The 23,832-nt window shown below is 38.3% G+C and overlaps 1 protein-coding gene across 2 annotated transcripts in view; it reads right to left on the bottom strand.

Moving 5' to 3' along the window:
* The window catches only part of LOC136974449 (protein boule-like), a 134,263-nt gene that overhangs the window by 65,103 nt on the left and 45,328 nt on the right, over positions 1–23,832 (bottom strand). For both annotated transcript variants that reach the window (XM_067269353.1, XM_067269354.1), the window contains exon 3: positions 10,945–11,036. In XM_067269353.1, the coding sequence (XP_067125454.1) occupies positions 10,945–11,036 (92 nt within the window). The remainder of the gene's footprint in view (positions 1–10,944; positions 11,037–23,832) is intronic.

The raw sequence follows: 23,832 nt of genomic DNA, 5'->3' as shown, positions 1-23,832 counted from the left end.
TTATCTCTCACTTTCATGTTATGCTTATATGTTTTTCAGTGCTTCTTTTCACTTTATTTTTGGTATATTTGGTTATATATATTGTATGTTATTTGTCAATTTTTAACAATTTCTTCCTTCAATTTTTATTTATCAATTAGGCACCCCATACATTTTATACTGTAGCCAAGAGCAAATAACAGGGTTCAAAGAATCGCTTGGCATTGATAAAATTAAAAAGTTTATTTACAGTTAATACCGATAGTTTCCGAAGAAACAATTGTACACACTTACTAACTAGGAAAGTACAAAGATACTTGGGACCACCCGTAATAATATCACCACTATCCCCATGTGCCGACAAAACAAAGGACTTATTCTGTCTAGCTTACCTATAACTTAACTAAATTTACAAAATAAAGGGCCCTAGAACAAGATGGGGTTAAGAATTAGAAGACTTGATTTCGATAGAAAAAGAGACGGTTCAAAAGGGGGTGATTGGCAAAAATAAACCTTGATTCCATTATTCCTGAGGAATCTTCTTTCCATACTCGCTGACATCTAGGTCTTTTTCTTCCTAGCTTTTCTCTCCCGAAAGTGATGATTTTTCCCACTTTCCTCTCTCTCCCCTCTTGTGCCAGTCCCCTTTGACCAATCCGATGTCACCCCAGAAACCCATCAGACCATTGGGTTGACCAATTACAGTGAATTCAAGAGAACAAAGGTTAAAAGTGAAGTTTTAGAAAGAAAAATGGTGGAAGAAAAAGAAACAAAAAGAAAAACAAGGCTCAACCAAGCCACAATATCCTTTAGTTCCAAATTTCCTGAACAGAACTGTTTAAATTTTGACATGTTTGAAGTTTAGGAGCCATACACATTACAAATTTCTTTACTGTTTGTACAGCATTATATCCTTTCCAAAATTCATAAAACAAAATATGCTGATATGCTTTTTATCTGAAGATATTTCAACTTAATTTTATTCAAATAAAATGTGAAGTAAAAAGTCTAAAATAAACTTCTAAACAAAGAACACAATCTCAGATTAGTAATAATGTGTTAAATTTTACAACTGTTAAAAATTTGCAAGAAAGTTTCTGTTCAACCCAACATAATCTTTACTTATTAACCACAGTATCTCAGAAGTGTGTGGAAGCAATGAAGTCTAAGAGGAAGATTGTAATATTGACAATTAAGATTAAAAAAAATTTGTCATGAAACATAAAAGTAGTACACATGTATTGGATGTGGCAGCCATGTTTAAGATGTAGTTCTCCGCTTTATTGTACATTATCGCTGTTTCGTTTTGTTTGTGTCGGGTATTCATTCTCTTTGTAAAATTGTGGTGCTATCATCACGTACTGCCTTTTAGGCTGGTAAGTTTTGTACGTGCTGATTGGCTGGTAGGAAATCACGTGTTGACTATGTGCCCGGATGGAGGGAAATTATAAAAGGACATGACATTGTGTGAGGGGACAAGGTTTTTTTCAGTTTCATTCGAGACTTCTTCATTTGGACTAGGTGAGTGACGTGATCTCCCGAGTAGGGAAACGAAGGAAAAGCGAGAGAGAGACAAAGAAACACGTGAGTAGAAGACAGTTACAAGAAGAATATTAAAGGAAAAAGGCGAGTCATATAAACATATAAACACGTGCTTCTCGTTCCTTTGTAAGAGAGAGAGAAAGAGTGCTAATCCCGATCGTAATGTATATCCTATATTGTCTTATAAAAGGGGTCATCTGTAAATATATTGTAATTCATAATCATACTTTAGTTAAGTTAGTAATTTAAGTTTAAGTTTTTGTATCCGATTAGGTTAAGTCTTAGTGTTATTAAAATAAGTTAGTGTTTAAACTGTTAATTTGGTAAGTCCTCAATTTTTTTCTTATCCCAACTCATATTGAGATTCGTTTCGGCAATCCGTGATACTACGAAGATACTGAAATCAATAATGTGTAAATGCAATTTTCATTTTATTATACAGTATTTATGTATTATTTTATTTATGGTTTTCATGTTTAAATTTATTATTAAGACATTTAATTGTATTATTTTTACCTTATATTATGTGTATTTGATGTTTTAAGTTTATTCAGGGCCTGGAAATGGATTGATTCATTTTCCAGTATTTCTAATGGGAAAAATTAATTTGGACTTCAAATAACTTGAAGTTTGAATGATCTCAGGTCCTGAAATGAATTAAATTCGAAGTACAAGGCACCACTGTATTTATTTTCATTGCAATAAAGTAAAATAAGAAAAATATTTACATTTAGTTAATCAAGCTATACTAGATCACTAAAATTTTTTATTTTATTTATTATATTACACTCTTCCCTTTGGTTCACCTCCTGCCAGTAATTTTCTCCCTAGGGAGTTTCAACAGATACTTTCCGTTTGCATCATTATGAACAATGAAAAGCTCTACACTTGTTAATTACAATGTAGAACAAATCTAGAAGTTGTGTAAAACAAAAAGAAAATCATGGGAAGGGAAGAACAAAGAAGAGGGAATGGAGGAAAGAATAGGAGATACAAATGGATTTGAGGATAAAAGGAGTTTGGAGAAGACATTACGATTATTTTTTTGAATGGTAGATAGATAGAAATTTGTTGAGGTTGTAAAGAGTTTAAAAAATACATTAAAATAGTTTTTTGGAGTAAGAAGAAGACCCTGTGTCTGAATCCAAATTTTTTTTTTTTTATATGAGAAATATTGATATGTTTTGACAAGGCAGTAAAACATTTTAGATTAAATTAGTTATCCTAATAGATAGGATTTAACATTGAAAGGATATTTATGAGACCAATTTATATTTGTGGTGGTTCGTTGAGAAGGGCTTGTAAATCCGCGAATGCACGTTACAAGTATAAACACAGAGACTGATACACAATTAAAAGTCTTTTTATTTCCCTTCCGGAACAAGGTTCTTTCCTTTTCTAATTTTACAAAGGATCCCAACTGGAACAACTTCACTGAGGAAGGGGGGCGCCACGTACCAAGAATCACACCCGCGCTCGTAACAAAAACTTTTTTTTTTTTTTTTACACCCGACTTAAAAATAAACTTATATCTACCTTAAAACTAAAAAGGAAAGGGGAAACAGATAGATTTAGGAAAGAACGAAAGTGGATAGAATTAGATGGAAGGTACCCGGGTCTACGATGATCGGTGTTTTCGCTGGAGTGTATTTTCGCAATGGCAGTCGCTTTCCTCTCTTTTTCTTGTTCGGCTGTCTGCCCTCGACGTCTTTCGATTACCTCGGTTTTGTGTCTATTTTCCCTTGGCCTCGACGGTCCTGTAGCCTCCTTTCGACTTTTTTCGTTCCTGGTCGATCGCTGGCTCACACTTCCGTCCTTCTTGAGGTCCAGTAGAAAAGTGTCCCTTGATCACCACTTAGCCTTCAGGGCGTCCTCGCCTTCTTTTGTTCTTACTTAGGAGGGGTAATCCTGCCCTCCAGCAATAACGGTCAGGTTATTTAGACAAAGGAGAAAGGAACGGAAATAAGAGAATAGAATGAAGAGAAGAAGGAAGATAGAAAAAATATATATATATATATGTATTTACAACTTATGAATTAAACAAAAATATACAAGAAAACAATATGGCTGACGGCCACATACGCCCCCCCTTAGAGTCACACTCCGTAGTGTAGCCTACGGTAGTCGACCTTATGGCCACGTGTATTGTACGGGTGATGGTGCTTAGCGTGTTCTCCCTCTTCATGATGATTCTCAGGGTGATCGTTTCCGCATCCCTCCTGTTGTCCTTCGTTGAAGCTTAATTCTGGTCTTTCCCTAGGGATCACTGCCCATATGTTTTCAGGGTGCCCATCCTCCTCCAAAACCTCATCCATGGGTAGAGTCACCTTTCTTTTCTGATGTCTCTGGGCCGCCGTCCTCCACTCCTTGCATACGGGGGAGTAGCATGGTTTTATGCGATCAATGTGCACAATCCATCTGTCTTCCTTCCGATTACCGCCCAGCTCCACCGTAACTGGCCCCAGAACACGGGTAATTCTGTACGGCCCCATATATTTAGGGGAAAATTTCCCCTTTTTTATACCTTTTCGCATAAGCCAAACCCTTTGACCTTCCTCCCATCTATCGCATTCTCTGTTCTTATTTATTCTCCCCCTGTTCTTCTGGTTTCGCCACCTTCCTAGTTTATAGGCAGCTTCCCTTATCATGTTTAATCTTTTAACAAAACCCCAATCTTGATCACAGTTACGATTATTATCAGGGCTTTCCATTGGAAAGGCCCCAGGAAAACGAGGGTCGAAGCCATAAAGTAGAAAAGCAGGGAACTCGTTAGTGGCTGAATAAGTGGAATTGTTATAGGCGAACAGAGCCTGATTTATGAATTTGTCCCACTCACGGTTCTCGCCCTCCGATATTCTCGCGATGATACCGCATATGGTCTTATTAAAACGTTCACACACAGAGTTGGAACAAGGTCTGTAAGCCGTGGTTAAGTTGTGCTTAATGGAGAGCTCATCGCATACCTCCTCAAAGAGTTTTGATGTGAAATTGGCCCCCGGTCAGAGATAATTAAGTCGGGACACCCATACCTGCATATGAGGCGATCAAAGATTACTTCAGCTATCGTACAAGCAGATTGATCAGGGATAGGAATAGCCTCTGCGTATCGCGTGAAGATATCAATAATAGTAAGTATATACCTATTACCTTTTTGTGACACTGGGAGGAGACCTATTATATCGGTCGCGACCTTCTGAATAGGAAAATCAGAAGTTTCAGTCTCCTGAAAGGGCGCACGCCCCCTATGCAAGTTATGTTTTTGGCATACCTTACACCCTCTTATGACCCGCTTAACACGATTTCTTAAATCTCTTATATAATAGTACCTATCGACAAGATTGCAAGTCTTCTCCGCGCCAAGATGCCCTGATAGCGGGGAGCTGTGGAATGACCAGATTACTTGATCCACCATTTCTTCGCCTACACAAATACGTATCTTATTACCGAGCCCCTTTCTTCCTGGCTTGACGTGTACTATCACATCACCCTCCATCATGAACTCAGGTTGAATCCCTCCAATCAATTCGCTATGCTCGCGTCTCTGTAACTCGCAATTATCACGCATCCGTTTTAAAAACTTGTCCCTTCCTTGAGATGCAACTACCTGTTTCCAAATCTCATAATTATCAACCACATTGCTATACACTGCGCTATCCTGTTTTTTCTTTTCGAAGCCTAATCGGGATAAGGCGTCAGCCACTTCATTGTGCTTCCCCTTTACATGTTTTATCCTTATATCATAATCGGCTAGCTCAGTTGACCACCTCATCAATCTCTTATTGTGGTTATTCATGTTTCCCATAAATATTAGAGGCTTGTGGTTGGTGTGGATCTCTATTTGGTGGCCTAGGGCTAGTGGTTTAAAGTGACGCAATGATGTCACAATAGCCAAGCACTCCTTCTCGACAGTGGAATAGTTCTGTTCCGTTGTGCTAAATTTTCGGCTGAAGTAACCTACCGGGCAAAAACCCTCTTCCTTCATCTGGCCCAACACCGCACCAATGCATTCATCTGACGCATCCGTATACAGGTGGAATGGGGCGTCGAAGTCGGGGTGACGTAATAAAGGGGGGTTGGATAATATATCTTTAAATTTATCGAAACTATTTTGGCAAGAGATATCCCAACAGAATTTTCTGTTCTTCTTGGTCAATGTAGTTAAGGGCAGAGCGAGATCGGAGAATTTGGTTATGAAGCTCCTAAAGTAACCGATCATGCCCAAAAAGCTCCTTACCTTCTTCACATTCTTAGGGGGGGGGTGATTTCGCGTATCGCTCTTACATTATCCCCGTCTGGTAGTATCCCTTTTTGATTAATAAAATGCCCGAGGTACTTGACCTCACCAACAATAAAGCGACTTTTGTCGGGGTGTAGTTTGAGGTTCTTACTGTGTAAGGTACCTATAACTTCGTCCAACAGGGCAATGTGGTCACTCAATGATTTTGAGAATAAGACCACGTCATCCTGAAATATATAGCAGTTTATACCTACGAAACGGGCTAGAATTCTGGTCATCACTGCCTGGAAGAAACGGCCGCTATTCCTAGCTCCCTGGGGAAGGCGACACATTTGATACTTTCCCCACGGCGTCGAGAAAGCATACACGGGTCTCACTGAGGGATCTAGACCTATTTGAAAGTAGCCTGACTTTAAGTCTAAAACTGAGAAGTACCTACTCCCGTGAAATTTGCTCAATATCTCGTCCACCCGGGAGATCGGGAACTCTTGGGGGGCGGTCAGATCGTTCACCCACCTTAGATCCAACGTCATGCGAATTTCCCCATTCTCCTTTTCAACGATATGGATCGGCGAGTTCCACGCGGAGGAACTCTCCTCTATAATCCCAGCCTTTAGATAAGATTTGGTTAACGCTCTTAATCTGGATAGATAGCATTCTGGGATGTGGTATTGACAAGTACTTATTGGTTTAGTTTGGTCAACAATCGGTTTATGTAATTCGCCAATCATCCCCGTTAAGTCTTCGACCGAATTAGCAAAGCATCCCGGGTACTTCTCAAAAACGTCATAAACAAGTTTTTTTTCTTTGGGACTCATGCCGTCTAAACCTTTTATTTCACAGGGATTTATTGTTAGGTACTTGTCGTACGGGTCCCCTTGCTGGATGTTATTGACCGACGCGTATTCTGCCGACTTCTTCACCCCGTCAATAATTTTGTAAAGATTGTTTATCACATCCATACCTAATATACCGTTGTAATTAATGTGTTCAGGCAATTGCATGCAGGCAATTGTTACACCGCATGTCTGGTCCTTGTACCTCATCTCGGTCCTTAGGGTCCTTTCACACTCAGTGACACTACCATTTATGCCCCTTATCCCTACGTTTTCGTCTTCTGGGGTCACTCTAATAACCTTACCCTTTGGCAGACTCTTTATTGACCTTAAGTCTATTATCGATTTCTCTGCGCCAGTGTCGATTAAGAACGAAAGTTTTATACCTTCCATCTTACCTTCAACAAAGGGGAGACCTTTCCGCGATAACACGACCTCATTGGCCAGACTGATCTTAATGTGGGGAGCGTCACACTGACCTCCATGACGCTCCTTAATTAGTTTAAATTCGCATTCACATGCGTTAGGCATCTACAGGCAAAGTGTCCTGTTTCCCCACACACATAACATTTTTTGTTGGCTCCTCTTGGCTCCTTGTCCCTGTTATCTAACTGCTTACCTATTGCTTCGGTTAACGCATCGACTTTTCTTTCTAATTTCACCATCCTAGCATTGCTTTGATCCCTGATTGTCTCCACCTTCTCACATTCTCCCACTATAATATTAGCACTCTCCTCAATCACTGTACTAATCACCCTTCTCTCATAACGGCCGCTGCACTCAGCCTCAATTGTTTCCTCCGCTTCAGCTACTTCGAAAGCCTCCTCTAATGTTTTTGGAGCTTTCCTCATTACATTACCCTTTATAATCCCTCTCAAACCCTTAACGAAATGCTCCCGGATCATGTCATCCCGTAACAAACTTATATTTTGATGACTTCTCGCTGCCCTAGCGAGTAAAGTATGTGTACGGATTGAATAATCCGTCACTGATTCACTACTCCCTTGTTTTAGGGACAGCAATTGATCTATTATATCTCTATCACTCGCTTCTTTCTTACTAAAACATTTTATTAGGTCCCGCTTAATGTCACTGTATGACTCAGGATATTGTTCTAATAAGCACATAAACGTGTTTAGCGGCTCACCCTTTAGCCTCGACTGTAGAACGGCCACCTTGACCTCGTCGTTCCAACCTGCTAGGCGTGCAATGTTTTCGACCGTTTGAAAAAACTGTCTCACATTCACCACATCGCTCTGTGACCCAGAGAACATTGGGATCATACCGAGGAATCCCGTTACAACCAGTGGTGGGCTGGGGATAACACCTCCTCCAGAGCTTGAGGAGCTTCCCACTGAACTACTAGTAGCCATTACAATACAATTCAATATATAGCAAACAAATAACTACAGATATAACACAATTTACACGCTAGTATACTTTACGAGTCAATGATCTATATAAACAAAAAAACGTACACCCCCTTATAGTTGGGATCCTGTCGCGGACACCATTGTGGTGGTTCGTTGAGAAGGGCTTGTAAATCCGCGAATGCACGTTACAAGTATAAACACAGAGACTGATACACAATTAAAAGTCTTTTTATTTCCCTTCCGGAACAAGGTTCTTTCCTTTTCTAATTTTACAAAGGATCCCAACTGGAACAACTTCACTGAGGAAGGGGGGCGCCACGTACCAAGAATCACACCCGCGCTCGTAACAAAAACTTTTTTTTTTTTTTACACCCGACTTAAAAATAAACTTATATCTACCTTAAAACTAAAAAGGAAAGGGGAAACAGATAGATTTAGGAAAGAACGAAAGTGGATAGAATTAGATGGAAGGTACCCGGGTCTACGATGATCGGTGTTTTCGCTGGAGTGTATTTTCGCAATGGCAGTCGCTTTCCTCTCTTTTTCTTGTTCGGCTGTCTGCCCTCGACGTCTTTCGATTACCTCGGTTTTGTGTCTATTTTCCCTTGGCCTCGACGGTCCTGTAGCCTCCTTTCGACTTTTTTCGTAACTGGTCGATCGCTGGCTCACACTTCCGTCCTTCTTGAGGTCCAGTCGAAAAGTGTCCCTTGATCACCACTTAGCCTTCAGGGCGTCCTCGCCTTCTTTTGTTCTTACTTAGGAGGGGTAATCCTGCCCTCCAGCAATAACGGTCAGGTTATTTAGACAAAGGAGAAAGGAACGGAAATAAGAGAATAGAATGAAGGAAGAAGGAAGATAGAAAATATATATATATATATATGTATTTACAACTTATGAATTAAACAAAAATATACAAGAAAACAATATGGCTGACGGCCACATATTCATTGACTGTAACTCTTCTGTGTATGAATACATTGTATATGTATGCATATGTAGAACCTTTATATGCTCTTAAATAAAATAAATTTTAATAAAAATATTAAAATGGAATGTATATAACTATAAGTAAAGTTTTTTCTTCCAGTAGTGAGACTAGTAATATTTATCATGTCTTTCTTAATTATCCACAATTAACAGAGATCAACATTGGAAAAGTTCACTTTATTTCACCTATTTAACAATGCATTTTGGATTGGTAATTTTTCAATCCCTCTTCAGGCTCATGGCTTTTTGTAATTACTACTGTTTCTTATGTCATCTGTTTTATTCTATCATCCTGATATATAAATAACCATACTAACATAGTTATTGAAGAAGTCATTATAATCACAAATTTAAAGAAATTTCATATGTGCTTGATTTACCTAAAATAATGATCACGTGAAATTGAAATATCAGGGGTCATATTCTGGTCATAGTCTCTTGTCTTTGACAATCTCTACATCACAAGCTGGTTGCTGATTGACTAATAATTTATTTATGCTTCAAGAAACTACCGCTTCTCTCAAAATGCAATTCTGAGCAACTTTTTCTCTCAAAGATTCTCTCGTCTTCCACAGACAAGCAGATAGTCGTCTTTCATCTATGACCTCAATTTCATTACATCCAATATTGCCATTGGATGCTACTTGTCTTATATAATCATATTAAAGAAAGTTGTCTATCTCAGGAAAGAATATTTTGAGATAGAGACAACACTTTTTATTTTTTTAAGCAGTTTCTCAGGAATGCCATCTGTTTTTAATGATTCTACATCAATTACTGAACCACTGAATATGCTGTTAATCTTATCTGTTACTTCTATCCATCCATCTCTCTAAGTATTACCATTTAACTTCTCAACTAAGTATGCATGCTTTTCTAACTAAGTTAGACTATTAAAATTTCTATTTTTTAAGAGACAACATTACCTAATGAGTAAGACATTTTGTCACTACAATCTGTAAAATTGTTATAAAACAAAAACATATCTTTGTCAAAATTATGTGCTTTATTTGAACCTCGTGCTTTCCTTACCCCATGATCTATAATTTCGTACTCTGCATTTTCAAAAATTTTAATTTCAGCTAAGGGGTTAAAATACTGTATTGTGGTGCGCAGATAATTCGAACATGTATAATCTACCTAATAGAATTGTGATGTCAACACCTAAGACGAGATCATTATGAACAACCAGAATCTCCTCTGTCTCTAAGAGCTGCTGCAAACTACAGAGCTTTGCGAGAGCAAAATGCTAGCAAATGTGCACTAGCACAACCAATGATGTCAAAGGCCCCACCCCTTTCTTCACATTTGCATGGTTATCCCTTTGCTAGCACAGTGATATGAGTGTACACTTGCTGTTGACAGAATTCAACAGACAGAGCAGCCATGCTAGCAAGAGAGAGCGAAGCAAGCGCAATGTCATTTTACAGCCAAGAACTAAACAATGCATATGCCAGTTTTAAACCAGTTAGAGACTTTTGTTGGTACGAACCTAATATTTGCAAAATACTTGCAAATATTTTTATAAAATTATTTTGTTTCATCATAATTTCACAATTTCTACAAAAACCAAACAAATTAGTAATTAATCTGGACCATGAATTTAAAAACTGGCTTGTCTGGATAAAAACCAGTCTGGTGACAACAATTGCTAATCTACCACGATGTAGCACTTTTACTCTAGCAAATACTGTGTGGATTGTGGCTGCTTTATGACTGCATAGCTTATCTAGCAAAAACGGCTCGTAGCCTTGGAGGAAAGAAGGCGAGGCTTTGGAGTGCAACCGAGCATACACTAACTTCCACTTCCTGTAGTTCGTGACAGCTCTGAGAGATGAGATGTAAGTAACCAGAATACAACCCAGATGTTTTCCTTGCATATACTGTACAGACAATAGACATATGGTTTATATATTAGAGTTTTCTTAATTATAAATACAGTATTTATAAAAAATTTACTTTTAACTATTAATATAAATAAATATCTTACCCTTTTGAAACTCCAGCTCTATCAGAAATGATTTTTGTAGCTTTAACATTGCCATAATTAGAAAAAAGTGTATGAAGTTCTGTTTCAGTTGTCTAGAATAAAAAAAAACATTAAAAAATTTCAATAACTTGAATATTTTAAAATTATTAATTAATTATAGCCTATTTATATTTTATTGAAATAAAAATTTGTATGAAACAAGATTCTTTGTTATGTGGCTGTACGCCATATATTTTTGTACATATGTATTATAGATTTAATTAGTTTTAATAATTTTCTCTCTTTCTTAACCCTTCTTTCTAACTTCCTTTGTTCATTGTTCTGGCTTCTGGGAACAGGGGCTTCCCACTCCCCACCCACCAGGGGGCCGTGTGGAACAAAGACTTCGAGTGGAGGACGAGTCAAATCTGGGTCACAAAGGGTCACTTTTTCCCCGGCCAGACACAAAGAAGCACGGACGAAAACGGCGAGCTCGTGAGACGGAATTCTACGAGGGCCGAATGGAGAGCCGTAAGGTGAGGATCTGGATTCTCGAATCAGAGACACCGAAAAGAAATTATAGTAGAAGATATTTAAAACATTGACGAACCCAGAGACATGCAGAATAAAGCACCAGCCAGCATCGAGTTCAGCGAGAACAAGGGTACCCCACTATCCTATCAATTCTTCTCATTTCCCTATCTCTATACTTTTCTATCCCTAGGTTTAAGTTAGTTAAGGATCGCGCAGGTTTCATTAGTATTGTCGGGCAAGTAGTTTCCAAGGAGGTAAGCTACTTGGGTTATTGTTACTAACGGACAGTAAGAGAAATTGGACCGAGGGAATCCAAAAAGAACTCATCTGTATATATTATTTATCGCGAAATTAAATTTGTTTTAATTGAATTCACGTGTCTGGGTATTCCTATCGCGCTTCACACTTCACAGTTACATCAAAATAATATATCTCAGAAAAAGTTCTTTGACTATAATTGATACAATTTCTGATTTCTGTTTACTGTATAACTAGATAGAAATCAGTCTGGAAAGCAAAAAACAGTGAGACCTATTGAGGAATGAAAGTAACAGTTTATCATTCAGATAACCTTAATTAGTCGATCTAACTAATGGATGGCATTAGCATAGATGATATGTTCATTCAAATGTGAAATGCTTTACTTATCAAAATTTTGTATAAATTACCATGAGTTATCTGAGTTTGAGATGCATTTAAAAGTGAGTAAAAGGTTGGTTATATGCCAATTTTAACCCTTAAGAACTTGGATGTTGATAGTCACACAATTACTATGGAGGCAGTCTACCAGACTTCTCTTTTTTTTTATATATGAATTAATTTTTATAAGTTCTGATGCATTCCAAGGAACCTCATATGATTACAAAAAAGTATGATTTACAAATTTCAATTATTTAAAGAAACTAAAATGTTTGAAACAATGATGAAGTAATATAAGCCAAAAGGTTGCAAAAATGCCTTGCTTACTAGTGATATTGAGGCCGAAGTTTTAAATGCAAAAATGTGTATGTCGGACATTCAGTGCAGCTTTCCTGTAGGCCTAGAAGTTTGACAATGGTGTTTGGAAAGTCAGTGGAATCATGCTCGACATTCCAAATGCCATTGTTAAACTTCTAGGCTTACAGGAAAGTGGCACTGAACATCTGACATACATGTTTTCACGTTTAGAACTTCGGCCTCAATCTCGCTATTTTCTTGAAATTTTAATTTTAAAGCTTATAAAGAACACAATTAAAAAACTTTTCATTGTTAGAGTTTTCAAAAGGTTAAAGAAACAATTGTTTTTCTTCTAAAGTGCTGTATCATAGGATGATTCATTTTGTTTAGGTAAGTATTTTACACATACTTTCCTAGAGCACTCCAAGCAAATTGAAACTCCACATCACTGGCATGGATATCTTGTTTTTTCTCTTTAAATGTAAAGTATAGAATGTTTTACCTTCATCAAAAAAAATCTTGTTGGATCTGAAGATCATCTTGTATCTGGAGTATCTTTTTGATAGATAAACCCAGCTCTTGTGGAGATGTCTGATGTGTTTACATAAAAGAGCTGATGAGGTTTTGCCAATATTTTCATGAAATCTCATTCATCATTTCTGTTTTTGGATAAGCTTGATGTAGAAAATAAAGAGCTGACACAACATGCAACATCCACAAGTATAAACAAGATGGCCATTGATGATTTGATGTATAGTTGGCAAGTTTTTGGTCAAGATGATTCAAGCTGTCATTAGTTATGATATAAAATAATCTTATTTTAAAAGTCCAGAGTTGCAATACTGACATCTTCAATGGTGGATTGAAGATATGACCACTGAAGTTATCAGTATTGCAGTTTTGGACTTTTGGATACAAAAGAAAATAGAAGCATGTCTTTGGTAAAATTATAAATAGTTGACTTCTCTCATGTGCTTTATAGGAAAAAACTGATATGGAATTCGTTTTTTGTTTTTCTTCAAAAGTTCCAACATATGTCAGAAGCTTTTTTTGAAAGTTTGTTCACTGTTTCTATAGATTTTCATCAGTTTTTGACCAAATACTTCTCAAACTAGTTGAGGATACAAATATACAAACACAGTACCTTTATTTAAAGTTGCTGGACTAAATAAAGGTACTGTTTTAATATTATTGTTAATTGTCTACTTGGACTTTACTTATTAATAGTAATTATTACTACAGGTGATATAATAAAGAAATTTTGTTCTTTCCTGAACTAACTCTCATTACTGTGCCAATCTTTAAACACCAGTATAAAGTCCTATTAATAAGTAAAGTCTGTTGATTATCCGATGGATCTAAGTCCACGGATGTAATAAGGATGTATGTTAAGGACTCAAGTAATGACCAATTACACGTGCACGAATTTGGCGAAACAACAGTAATTTATTCTAACAGTACAATAACCGCGAGATGCTTCCTAACCCTCAAGTTTACACGATACACGACTTAAAACTAACGAAATTTACAATACTCTATATACATATATACATACACATTTTCCTTCTATACAATAATTGCATATATTAGCCTTCGACGAATCACGGTATTATGTTAAGTAAATGCAACACGATCTCGAGTTCCAAGCGTTCCTTTTCTTTACGTTAATTCACAAAACTAATAGTTCTTTCCGATACCTGAACGTAATTTACGTCACCAGAAGTACGTCCCTCGTTGATACTTCTCAATTACACTACGATGGAAACGGATTGTGCTTCCCGACTGAAAGTGGTCGCCCTTTCTAGACTCCTGTTCTCCCGGTCTAACTCCGACGTCCTTGCTGACCCTTCCTCGGCAACCTTCCTCGACGAATCCAAAAGCAGCCAAAAAGTGTCCTCAATCGTGAGAGTCCCTCAATTTATATTTCCCGCTCTCCGGAAGTCCGCTTCACTTATTGTCCCACTCTGGACCAATCAGAAAGCTTCTCACGTATCCTAAGGTGACATCATAAGAAAATTCCACGCGACACGGTACAAACCAAGAAAACCCGATACATACAAAAAGGAAACCGAGAAAATAATTAATAATAATAATAATAACAATAATACATAGTTGCGTAGCACTACATATCTCCCCCCCAAGCGACTCACTTCCCGTAGTGCAAACTACGGAAATCAATTTTGCGTTCACGTAGGTTATAAGGTTTCTTACGCACCTCAAGGTCAGTGCACTTCTGCACACCACTTGTGTCAACACCTTGCGTGTTAGTGACCACCCCACGTCTCCTCACCAACCGATCATCCAGGACTTCATCATCATCCTCCAGTACAATTCCTCTATCCTCCCTCTTTTTTTTCTTATTACAAATCGGATAGCCATAGCAAGGTTTTAGGCGATCGACATGGACAGTCTCCTGATCCTTCATATTGCAACCCTCCACACGATACGTAGTTGGGTTTATCACCTTGGTGATCCGAAAGGGTCCTTTATAATTATAAGAAAACTTATTCCCTTTAACACCTTTCTTTCTCACCCAAACCCTCTGCCCTTCCGAAAAACTTACTAATGTTCTCCCTTTGCTTCGATAATCCCTTCCTTTCTTGTTGTAATTTCGCGCATGGATACTCGCATTTTCCCGTAATGCACGGAGTTTCGTGACCAGGAATGCCCTACGCTCATCGGTAGACATATCATCAGGCAGGTATTCGATATTAGGGGTACGGGGATCAACACCATACAAGAGGAAGGCAGGTGACTCATTTATGGCAGTGTGGTGCGAATTGTTATAGGCAAAACATGCAGAAGGTATCATTTCATCCCATTCGACTCTCCCATCGTCAGAGGATTTAGTTATCATTTCGACTAACGATCTGTTCACCCGTTCGCACGTGCCATTCGCACAAGGTCGATAAGCGGTAGTAATGTTCCTCCTAATTCCTAACCACTTGCAACAGTCCGAGAATAAAGATGATAGAAAGTTGGTACCTCTATCGGAAATAATTACTTCTGGGGCACCGTACCTACAAACGATTTCATTAAATATTGTATTACTCACAGACCATGCAGTTTGGTCCTTCAAAGGGTGTGCTTCGACGAAACGAGTGAAAATATCTACTATTACAAGGATGAATCGGTTACCGCTGCTCGATGTGCGGATAGGTCCTACTATATCCACAGCAATCTTTTGGAAAGGTGCCTCAGCCGTCTCGTTTTCTTGGAAAGGAGCCTTTCCTTTGTGTACATTATGCCTCTGGCACCTTTCACACGTCTTAATGACACCTTCGACCTTCTCTCTCAAATTCCGAATATAATAGTGTTTCTCAATGTTAATTATAGTTTTTCGCACGCCCCAATGCCCCGACAGATTGTTTTCGTGAACAGCCTTAATCACTTCCCTAGCAAGATCCTCCCCTACGCATAATTGGCTAACATACTTGTCACGGGACTTCAAGAGGCTTCTTCTATACAGGCATTCGCTTATTACTACATACTGGTGCATATAGCTCCCAATATTTCTATTCCCGGGGCTTCTCAGTAAATCCCTTTTTATGGGGCCAAAAGTTTCATCGCGATCCTGTGATAAACCAATCTCGTATCTATTAGGGATTACAGCCCTTGTAGATTCAACATCGAAGTGATGAACCCCGTTAACGTTCCTCGAAAGGAAGTCCGCTACTTTATTGTCAACGCCTTTCACATGTTGGACTTCTATATGGTAGTCCATAATCTCCATTATCCAACGAGTCAGACGCTTGCTCCCATTTTGAATGTTGCTAAGGAACACAAGGGGTTTATGGTCAGAGAGTATTATCGTTTTTTGGCCTAGAATTAAAAATTTGAAGTGTCTTAAGGCTAAAACAATTGCTAGACATTCTTTCTCAATTGTGGAATAATTGATTTCTGCCCCTTGAAATCTCCTACTAAAATAGCCTATCGGAGCCAGTCCCTTTTCGTGCCGTTGTTCGAGCACCGCAGCTGCCGCGTTGTCAGATGCGTCAGTGTGCAAATAGAATGGTCTATCAAAATCCGGGTGAGCTAGAATTGGTGGGCTTGCTATTGCCTCTTTTAACTTTTCAAAACCTCTCTGACATTCTGGGCTCCATAAAAATCTCTTCCCTTTCTTGGTGAGTTCTGTTAATGGAGCAGCGATATCGGAAAACGACGGGATAAAATTCCGAAAAAATCCAACCACACCGAGAAAACTGCGGACCTCTTTTACACTACGAGGTGTTTCCACTTTCTTGATCGACTCAACATTGTTGGGATCAGGTCGCACACCCTCGCTATTAATAATATGTCCTAAATATCTCACCTCCTTTGCTAATATTTGGCATTTACTCGGATTTAATTTTAGGCCCTCATCCCTTAATGTACTAATTACTCGATCGACAAGCTCAAGATGATCCTCCAAACTTTGTGAAAATAATACAATATCATCTTGAAACACAAAGCAGCTATTTCCGACAAATTTTGCTAAGATCTTCGTCATAATGTATTGGAAAAACCTCCCACTATTCTTCCCACCCTGAGGCATCCTACAAAGTTGGTATTTTCCCCATGGTGTGGAGAACGCAAATATGTGTCTTACCTTGGGATCTAGAGGAATCTGGAAATACCCTGCTTTTAAGTCCAATACCGAGAAATATCTGTTCCCATTAAGTTGGGATAAGATGTCGTCTATTCGAGCCATCGGGAATATTTGGGGTTCTGTTATATCATTAATTTTTCGCAGGTCCAAAGTGATACGAATCTCACCAGAGCTTTTAGGAACAACATGTATAGGAGAGTTCCACTCCGATGAGCTCTCCTCACATATACCTGCTTTTATCAGCTCACTAACTTGCTTCTTAAGGCCAGGTAAGTAACTGTACGGAATTCGGTACTGTCTAACGTTGACCGGACGTTCCGACGTCAGGCTAACAGAGTGCATATGTCTGCTAGTGCCAGATAACTCGGCAATTTCGCTAGCAATAGCGTCCGGATACTTTCTCAAAATATTTATTATTTTCCTCTTAACCGGTTCATCTAGGTGATCCAATCTCCACACCTCTCTTTCTACCTCTGCCACCCCTACCTCACTATTTATATTAATACAAAATCTCCCTTCACGACCTTGCTTATCTGCCTTAACCACTGATTCGATCCCCACCAACAGCCCAGGGTGCTGGCAAATAATGTCCATCCCGATGATCATCTCGTAACCTGCCCTTTCAGGAAACCCAACACTTGGTGTTGTCGTGCATACCTTTTTCCCATCGTGGAAACAGCACTCGATTGCTACGGCCTCATCACTGTTTATGAGTGCTCCCGACATCCCACTAATACATGAATTGTTTGGGACCACCCAATTCCTATTTTCACGCCTGATATATTCAGTCAATTCATTCTTAATTACGGTCCTTTCTGCACCTGTATCTACTAGACCAGCAATTTCACGTCCTAGGATTACACCTCTTACAATCGGTAACCCCCGGTCTGACAAGTGGATCTTTCTGGTCAGTTCTAATTTAACTAACCGGTCATTCGCCTGACCTTTCAAATGACCTCTGACTAGTTTAAACCTCTTCTCTTGTTGCATTTTCTCGAAATATGGCCTATTTCACCACACGTGTAACAACGGCGCTCTTTTCCCCACCTCTCGCGGTTATTGTTCCCCTTCATGTGCTCGAGTAAAGATGCCATGGACTCGGTCAAACTCCTTATTTGAGTCTCCAACTCCTCTACACGCTTACCCAATTGTACTTCCCTTCTCTCCAACCCCCTTTCATGCTCAACATTTGCGCATACCTCACTTATCCCACCTCGTTTGTTGCAGGCCGATTCGATTTCCTCTTCTTCTTCGGCCTTTACTATCGCCTCATCCAAGGTGTCCGGCCGCCTCTGCATCACCTGCCTCCTAATCTCCGCTAGTAGTCCTTTTATAAAGCATTCCTTAACAGCATTGTCGCGAAGCGTCGCTAAATTAGAATTGCGCGTCACCGCTCGTGAAAACAACGACTTAATCCTAATCCCGTATTCGCAAACCCTCTCCCCTCTTCTCTGGGAGATCTTTAATACCTGATCAAACGGGTCCTGTTCTTTTTCTTTACGACCAAAGCACTTTATAAGAGCCCTCCTTATTTCATCATAGCTCATGACGCCCTGGTCCCTTAAATCGAAAAATAAAGACAAGGGCTCACCTTTTAGGCGGGCTTGAACTACGGTGACCTTCACAGTCTCATCCCAGCTTGCCAACGACGCGACGTTCTCGACGGTTTGGAAAAACCTACTCACATCTAAAATATCTCCGGGCAGGTTCGAAAAACATGGGATCATGCCCATAAATCCCGTTACAATAGGCACATTGCCCAATTCCCCTGCCCCTGAAGATCCGCTGGTAATTTGTTCATCCATAGTTTACCGAAACCTTTTGGTTTTACAATAATATAATTTACAATTCCAATGGCTATAATTACAGATATAAGCGGCAGTAGGATGAGGGGTTAATACAAGATGCACGTTTGGTCGGTCCTTTTACAACAAACAACCCGATCAATATCCTGTCGCGGACGCCAATGTTGATTATCCGATGGATCTAAGTCCACGGATGTAATAAGGATGTATGTTAAGGACTCAAGTAATGACCAATTACACGTGCACGAATTTGGCGAAACAACAGTAATTTATTCTAACAGTACAATAACCGCGAGATGCTTCCTAACCCTCAAGTTTACACGATACACGACTTAAAACTAACGAAATTTACAATACTCTATATACATATATACATACACATTTTCCTTCTATACAATAATTGCATATATTAGCCTTCGACGAATCACGGTATTATGTTAAGTAAATGCAACACGATCTCGAGTTCCAAGCGTTCCTTTTCTTTACGTTAATTCACAAAACTAATAGTTCTTTCCGATACCTGAACGTAATTTACGTCACCAGAAGTACGTCCCTCGTTGATACTTCTCAATTACACTACGATGGAAACGGATTGTGCTTCCCGACTGAAAGTGGTCGCCCTTTCTAGACTCCTGTTCTCCCGGTCTAACTCCGACGTCCTTGCTGACCCTTCCTCGGCAACCTTCCTCGACGAATCCAAAAGCAGCCAAAAAGTGTCCTCAATCGTGAGAGTCCCTCAATTTATATTTCCCGCTCTCCGGAAGTCCGCTTCACTTATTGTCCCACTCTGGACCAATCAGAAAGCTTCTCACGTATCCTAAGGTGACATCATAAGAAAATTCCACGCGACACGGTACAAACCAAGAAAACCCGATACATACAAAAAGGAAACCGAGAAAATAATTAATAATAATAATAATAACAATAATACATAGTTGCGTAGCACTACAAGTCCAAGTAGACAATTAACAATAATATTAGAATTTAAGGACAGTAAGGCTTTTACAATTCCAAGGTACTGTTTGTATGTCAGTTTTTGATCATCAATAATATTTCTTTGAGTGTACTCAATTGGTTTCATCAACCTTAGCTTACAAAGGAACACTTAAGAGATTTTTCATAATCTGATAAAGCATTTGCCCATTAGTACCTTGGCCAGAATAAGTGATTGCATTATACAAGTAATTTGTATATGCATTAGTCAAACATTGAATTTTCAATACATATATAGCTACAGTTGAACCTGTCTATCTCAAATCTCACAGAAACAAGAAAAAATTTTTAGGTAGACAGGCTTTGAGATGTAGAGGTTTGTGTGTGACGGTACGTCATAATTTTGTATATACGCGATAGTTATAAGCCTTATATTAATCCTTCAATTCTTTGTTCTGTCTCCCTTGTTTTCTCGATCTTTCTATTTTCACTTTCCTTGCGGGTGGGGCAGTCCTTTCCCCGGAAGTAAGGGGGAGGACAAAAGAAGAAAAAGACCCGGAGGCAAAAGAACGGGAGTAACGGTCATTCTTGGTGTGGAGCTGGGACGGAGCAGACGTGGAGAAAGAATAGGATCGGCTCGTTCAGCGAAATAGAGATCTCGAGGACACATCGTTATTCTGGGTACCCCCTATCCCTTCTTATATATAATTCCATATATTTATCTAACTCTTCTTTCCCCTTTCTATAGCAAGTAAGTTAGTTTTAATCCTAGTTTGTAATAGTCCGGTGAATATCCTATTTGTAACTCGTTATAAATTTGTCGCGCTTATTGTGTGTGAACCACGTGTTTCCCTTTGTTATTTTTGTCTACTCCTTCGCCTACACGTGTGAGGTTTCGAGTCGGAGTTGTAAAAGAATCCTGCGTATCATCACGCGAGGTGAAAGAGTGTTTTATTGATTGTTGTTTTTTTTTCATTAAACTTAAAGTTTTGTTTTATTGTAAATTTGTCCTTTCGTTGGCCATACACTCGCGTGACTTAACATGTGTGCAGCAAACAGTAATAGATTTAATTCAAGTTACAGTATTTTATTAATACAATAGCATGTACAGTACAGTACATATCTGTATTAGATAAAAATAATATGTTTTTGACATCCTTTAACAGAAATAATTGGTCAATAATTTCTGATACTTACTTTCTTTGACTGGACAATTTTAACACAATAAACGACTTCTTCCAATAACACTGTAGTGCATTTTTTGAAGGTAAGTAATAGCTGTAAATACAACCTGACTAATATCATTGTGGCATTTAAAGAAAGTTCTCAACATTTCAACTTTTCTACTTCTTTTATGGTAATAACTTTAGATGAATCTATCTGATCCTCTAGTTCATTTTCATTGTCAGAAACTCCTCTCACATTTTCCATGATTGCCGTATCTGTCAACATTCCACATGTTAACAGGAAATTGTCCATGCCCAAAATCTCTTCAAATGAAATGTCTAGATTAAGTCTATTCTTCATGATTATCCACTCTTCTGAATTTACTTCATTGGTTTCTGTCTTTCACCATGTTAATGGTGTTTTGCCATTCCTCTTCCTCATTTTTTTTTTGCTTAAACTCTGCTTTTAGAAAACTGTTCTTGATTGCCTTCTCTGCAACATTCTTCCAAGCATAGTCTATCATCCTCATAGCATCCAAAATGTTGACAGTGAAAAGGGTACTGCCATTGTTGACGGCATCTAGAAATTTTCGAACCAGTTCTCTTGACATCCCACTTTAAAACTTTGAATGATCCCTTGATCAAGAGTTTACAGCTTAGATCTGATATTTGGAAGCAAAAATCTTATTAATGATGATTTTTAGAGTAGGGGGTTGGAATGAGCATTGCAGTTATCAAAGAAAAAAAAAAATTTTTTAAGCCATAGACTTGTTGATTCTTTTCAACCAGCCACTAAAGATTTCACTTGTCATCCAACCTTTCTGGTTTGCTTTGTGTATGTTATAGGAAATCAGTGGCGTGCCGTCATTGGAAGCGGTGGAAGCGCCGCTTCCACCTTCCAATGACCTTCCCTTGTATTTTCTAAAATATAAATTTTCATATTTTAACGTACTTTGAATTAATTAAAATTAATATTTTATTATAACTGCATTATGTATCTTATTAAAAAATTCTATACTATATGTGAAAAAAAACGATAAGATTGCTATTATATATTCGAATGTTAGTGGCAAAATGGAAGCGCTTCCGAGACAGCTTTCAAGGCGAGAATAACTGAATGGTGTAAAGCAGCCAGAGGGCATTGGTGCATGCGCTTTACAGAGCACTAACCTCAGCTGGTTTAGCCAGTGGAAACTACACACGCGTAACGCTTCCAACGATTCTATCTCTTAGCCACTGGTAGGGAGCTATCTGACTAAGTGAATTGTTTAAGATTTAAAAAGTAAAGAGTATTCAATGTTATTTTTATGTACATTTTTTTGCAAAGTTATATTTAATTACAGTATAATTAAAAAAAAATATAATTATATTGACAGATTTTCAGACATTCAAATCTTTAGAATTTTTATCACTTTTAAATGTTTTCATAATATTAAAATTATTAACAATTTTTCCAAGCGCGTTTTAATTCTTTAAATTAAGTAAATTTTATGGAAAATTTTTTGATGTATCTAAATTACGTAGCGAATCGCAATATTTATATTCGTGTCCGGACTATATTGACAAGTAACTCTTAAACATAAAACATGTTATAATTAATGACGATTCGAACAAAGAATTATAAAAGAATTATATCAAGTACTAAAAGAATTATATGATTTAATATCATTAATTTTTACGGTACCATCTATCAGTGGGTCTGTTGAGTGCAGTTTTTTGACCACGGAGAGAATTCATACATTGGCCAGGAACACGCGGTCGGAGGAAAAATTGTCGTCGCTAGCGTTGCTTTCGATAGAAAAAGAGCTTTCAAATACGTTGATGGAGTCGACGACCAGCGACTTTTACATGGTACAATCCAAAAGTTCGGGGAATGCAATAATCTATGACAACAAAAGCATGTATTTGAAGTTACAGCGTACGAAATGGATTCTACCAAACCACCTCTACGTGTTCGGGTTAATTTCACCCATGTCATGTGATTAAACCGTGAGCGCTGCTGTTTTTTTTTCCGGAGATAGTTACCTTTGTCCTGCGACGTAATCAAAGTGGAGTTTCAAGAACAACCTCCAACATTAAATTTTGTCAGCGTTTAGGTAAAACACCTACAGAGATTTTAAAATTGCTAAGAAAGGTGTACGGTGATTCTACGGTAAAAGGTCACGGTGAAGTCGAAATGTTGGAGGTAGTTCTTGAAACTCCACTTTGATTACGTCGCAGGACAAAGGTAACTATCTCCGGAAAAAAACAGCAGCGCTCGCGGTTTAATCACATGACATGGGTGAAATTAACCCGAACACGTAGAGGTGGTTTAGTAGAATCCATTTCATACGCTGTAACTTCAACTACATGCTTTTGTTGTCGTAGATTACTGCAGTCCCCGAACTTTTGGATCGTACCACGTATGATAAAGTAATTAACGACTTTGCGGAAAAAATCGCCGAATAGAGTTAGTTTATAAAAAATTTAAAAAAAACAAGCTTTTCTATCATTGTTTGTATCGTATCAATTTGTATTATGTATGTATTATTTGTATTTTAGAACTAAAATACATAAATTGTTTATTTTTGTCATTTCCAGTATTTGTTTAAATCTTTTATGGAAATGTGATGTACCGCACAGGTCTGACCCGTCACGAAAGACGCGAAAAAACGGTTAATTAAGAGAAAAATTTATTAGTTTAAAAAAACATAAGTAAAAGTCGTTTGTAGTCGGACATCCATTGTTTATATCAAACTGCCAGGCAGAAACCATAAATCGCGGAAGGAAGTCGTCCTACGATCGGTGGAAGATCGAATTCGTCTTCGATTTGGACTTTTCTCGCTCTCCAGGTAAGAGTGTCGTTACGTTTAGTAACCAGGGACCAACCACTCGGGAAGCGTGATTGAGGAAGAACGACCAATCAAAATGGATGAAAGAAAGAACGGAGATTGATATAATCTCCGAC

This window comes from Centruroides vittatus, unplaced genomic scaffold, assembly GCF_030686945.1.
Source record: "Centruroides vittatus isolate TY-2023 unplaced genomic scaffold, ASM3068694v2 contig_349, whole genome shotgun sequence".
In the NCBI taxonomy this organism is placed as follows: Eukaryota; Metazoa; Arthropoda; class Arachnida; order Scorpiones; family Buthidae; genus Centruroides; species Centruroides vittatus.
The sequence above is the reverse complement of the archived record's forward strand: the minus strand, read 5'-3'. Positions and strand labels throughout refer to the sequence as shown.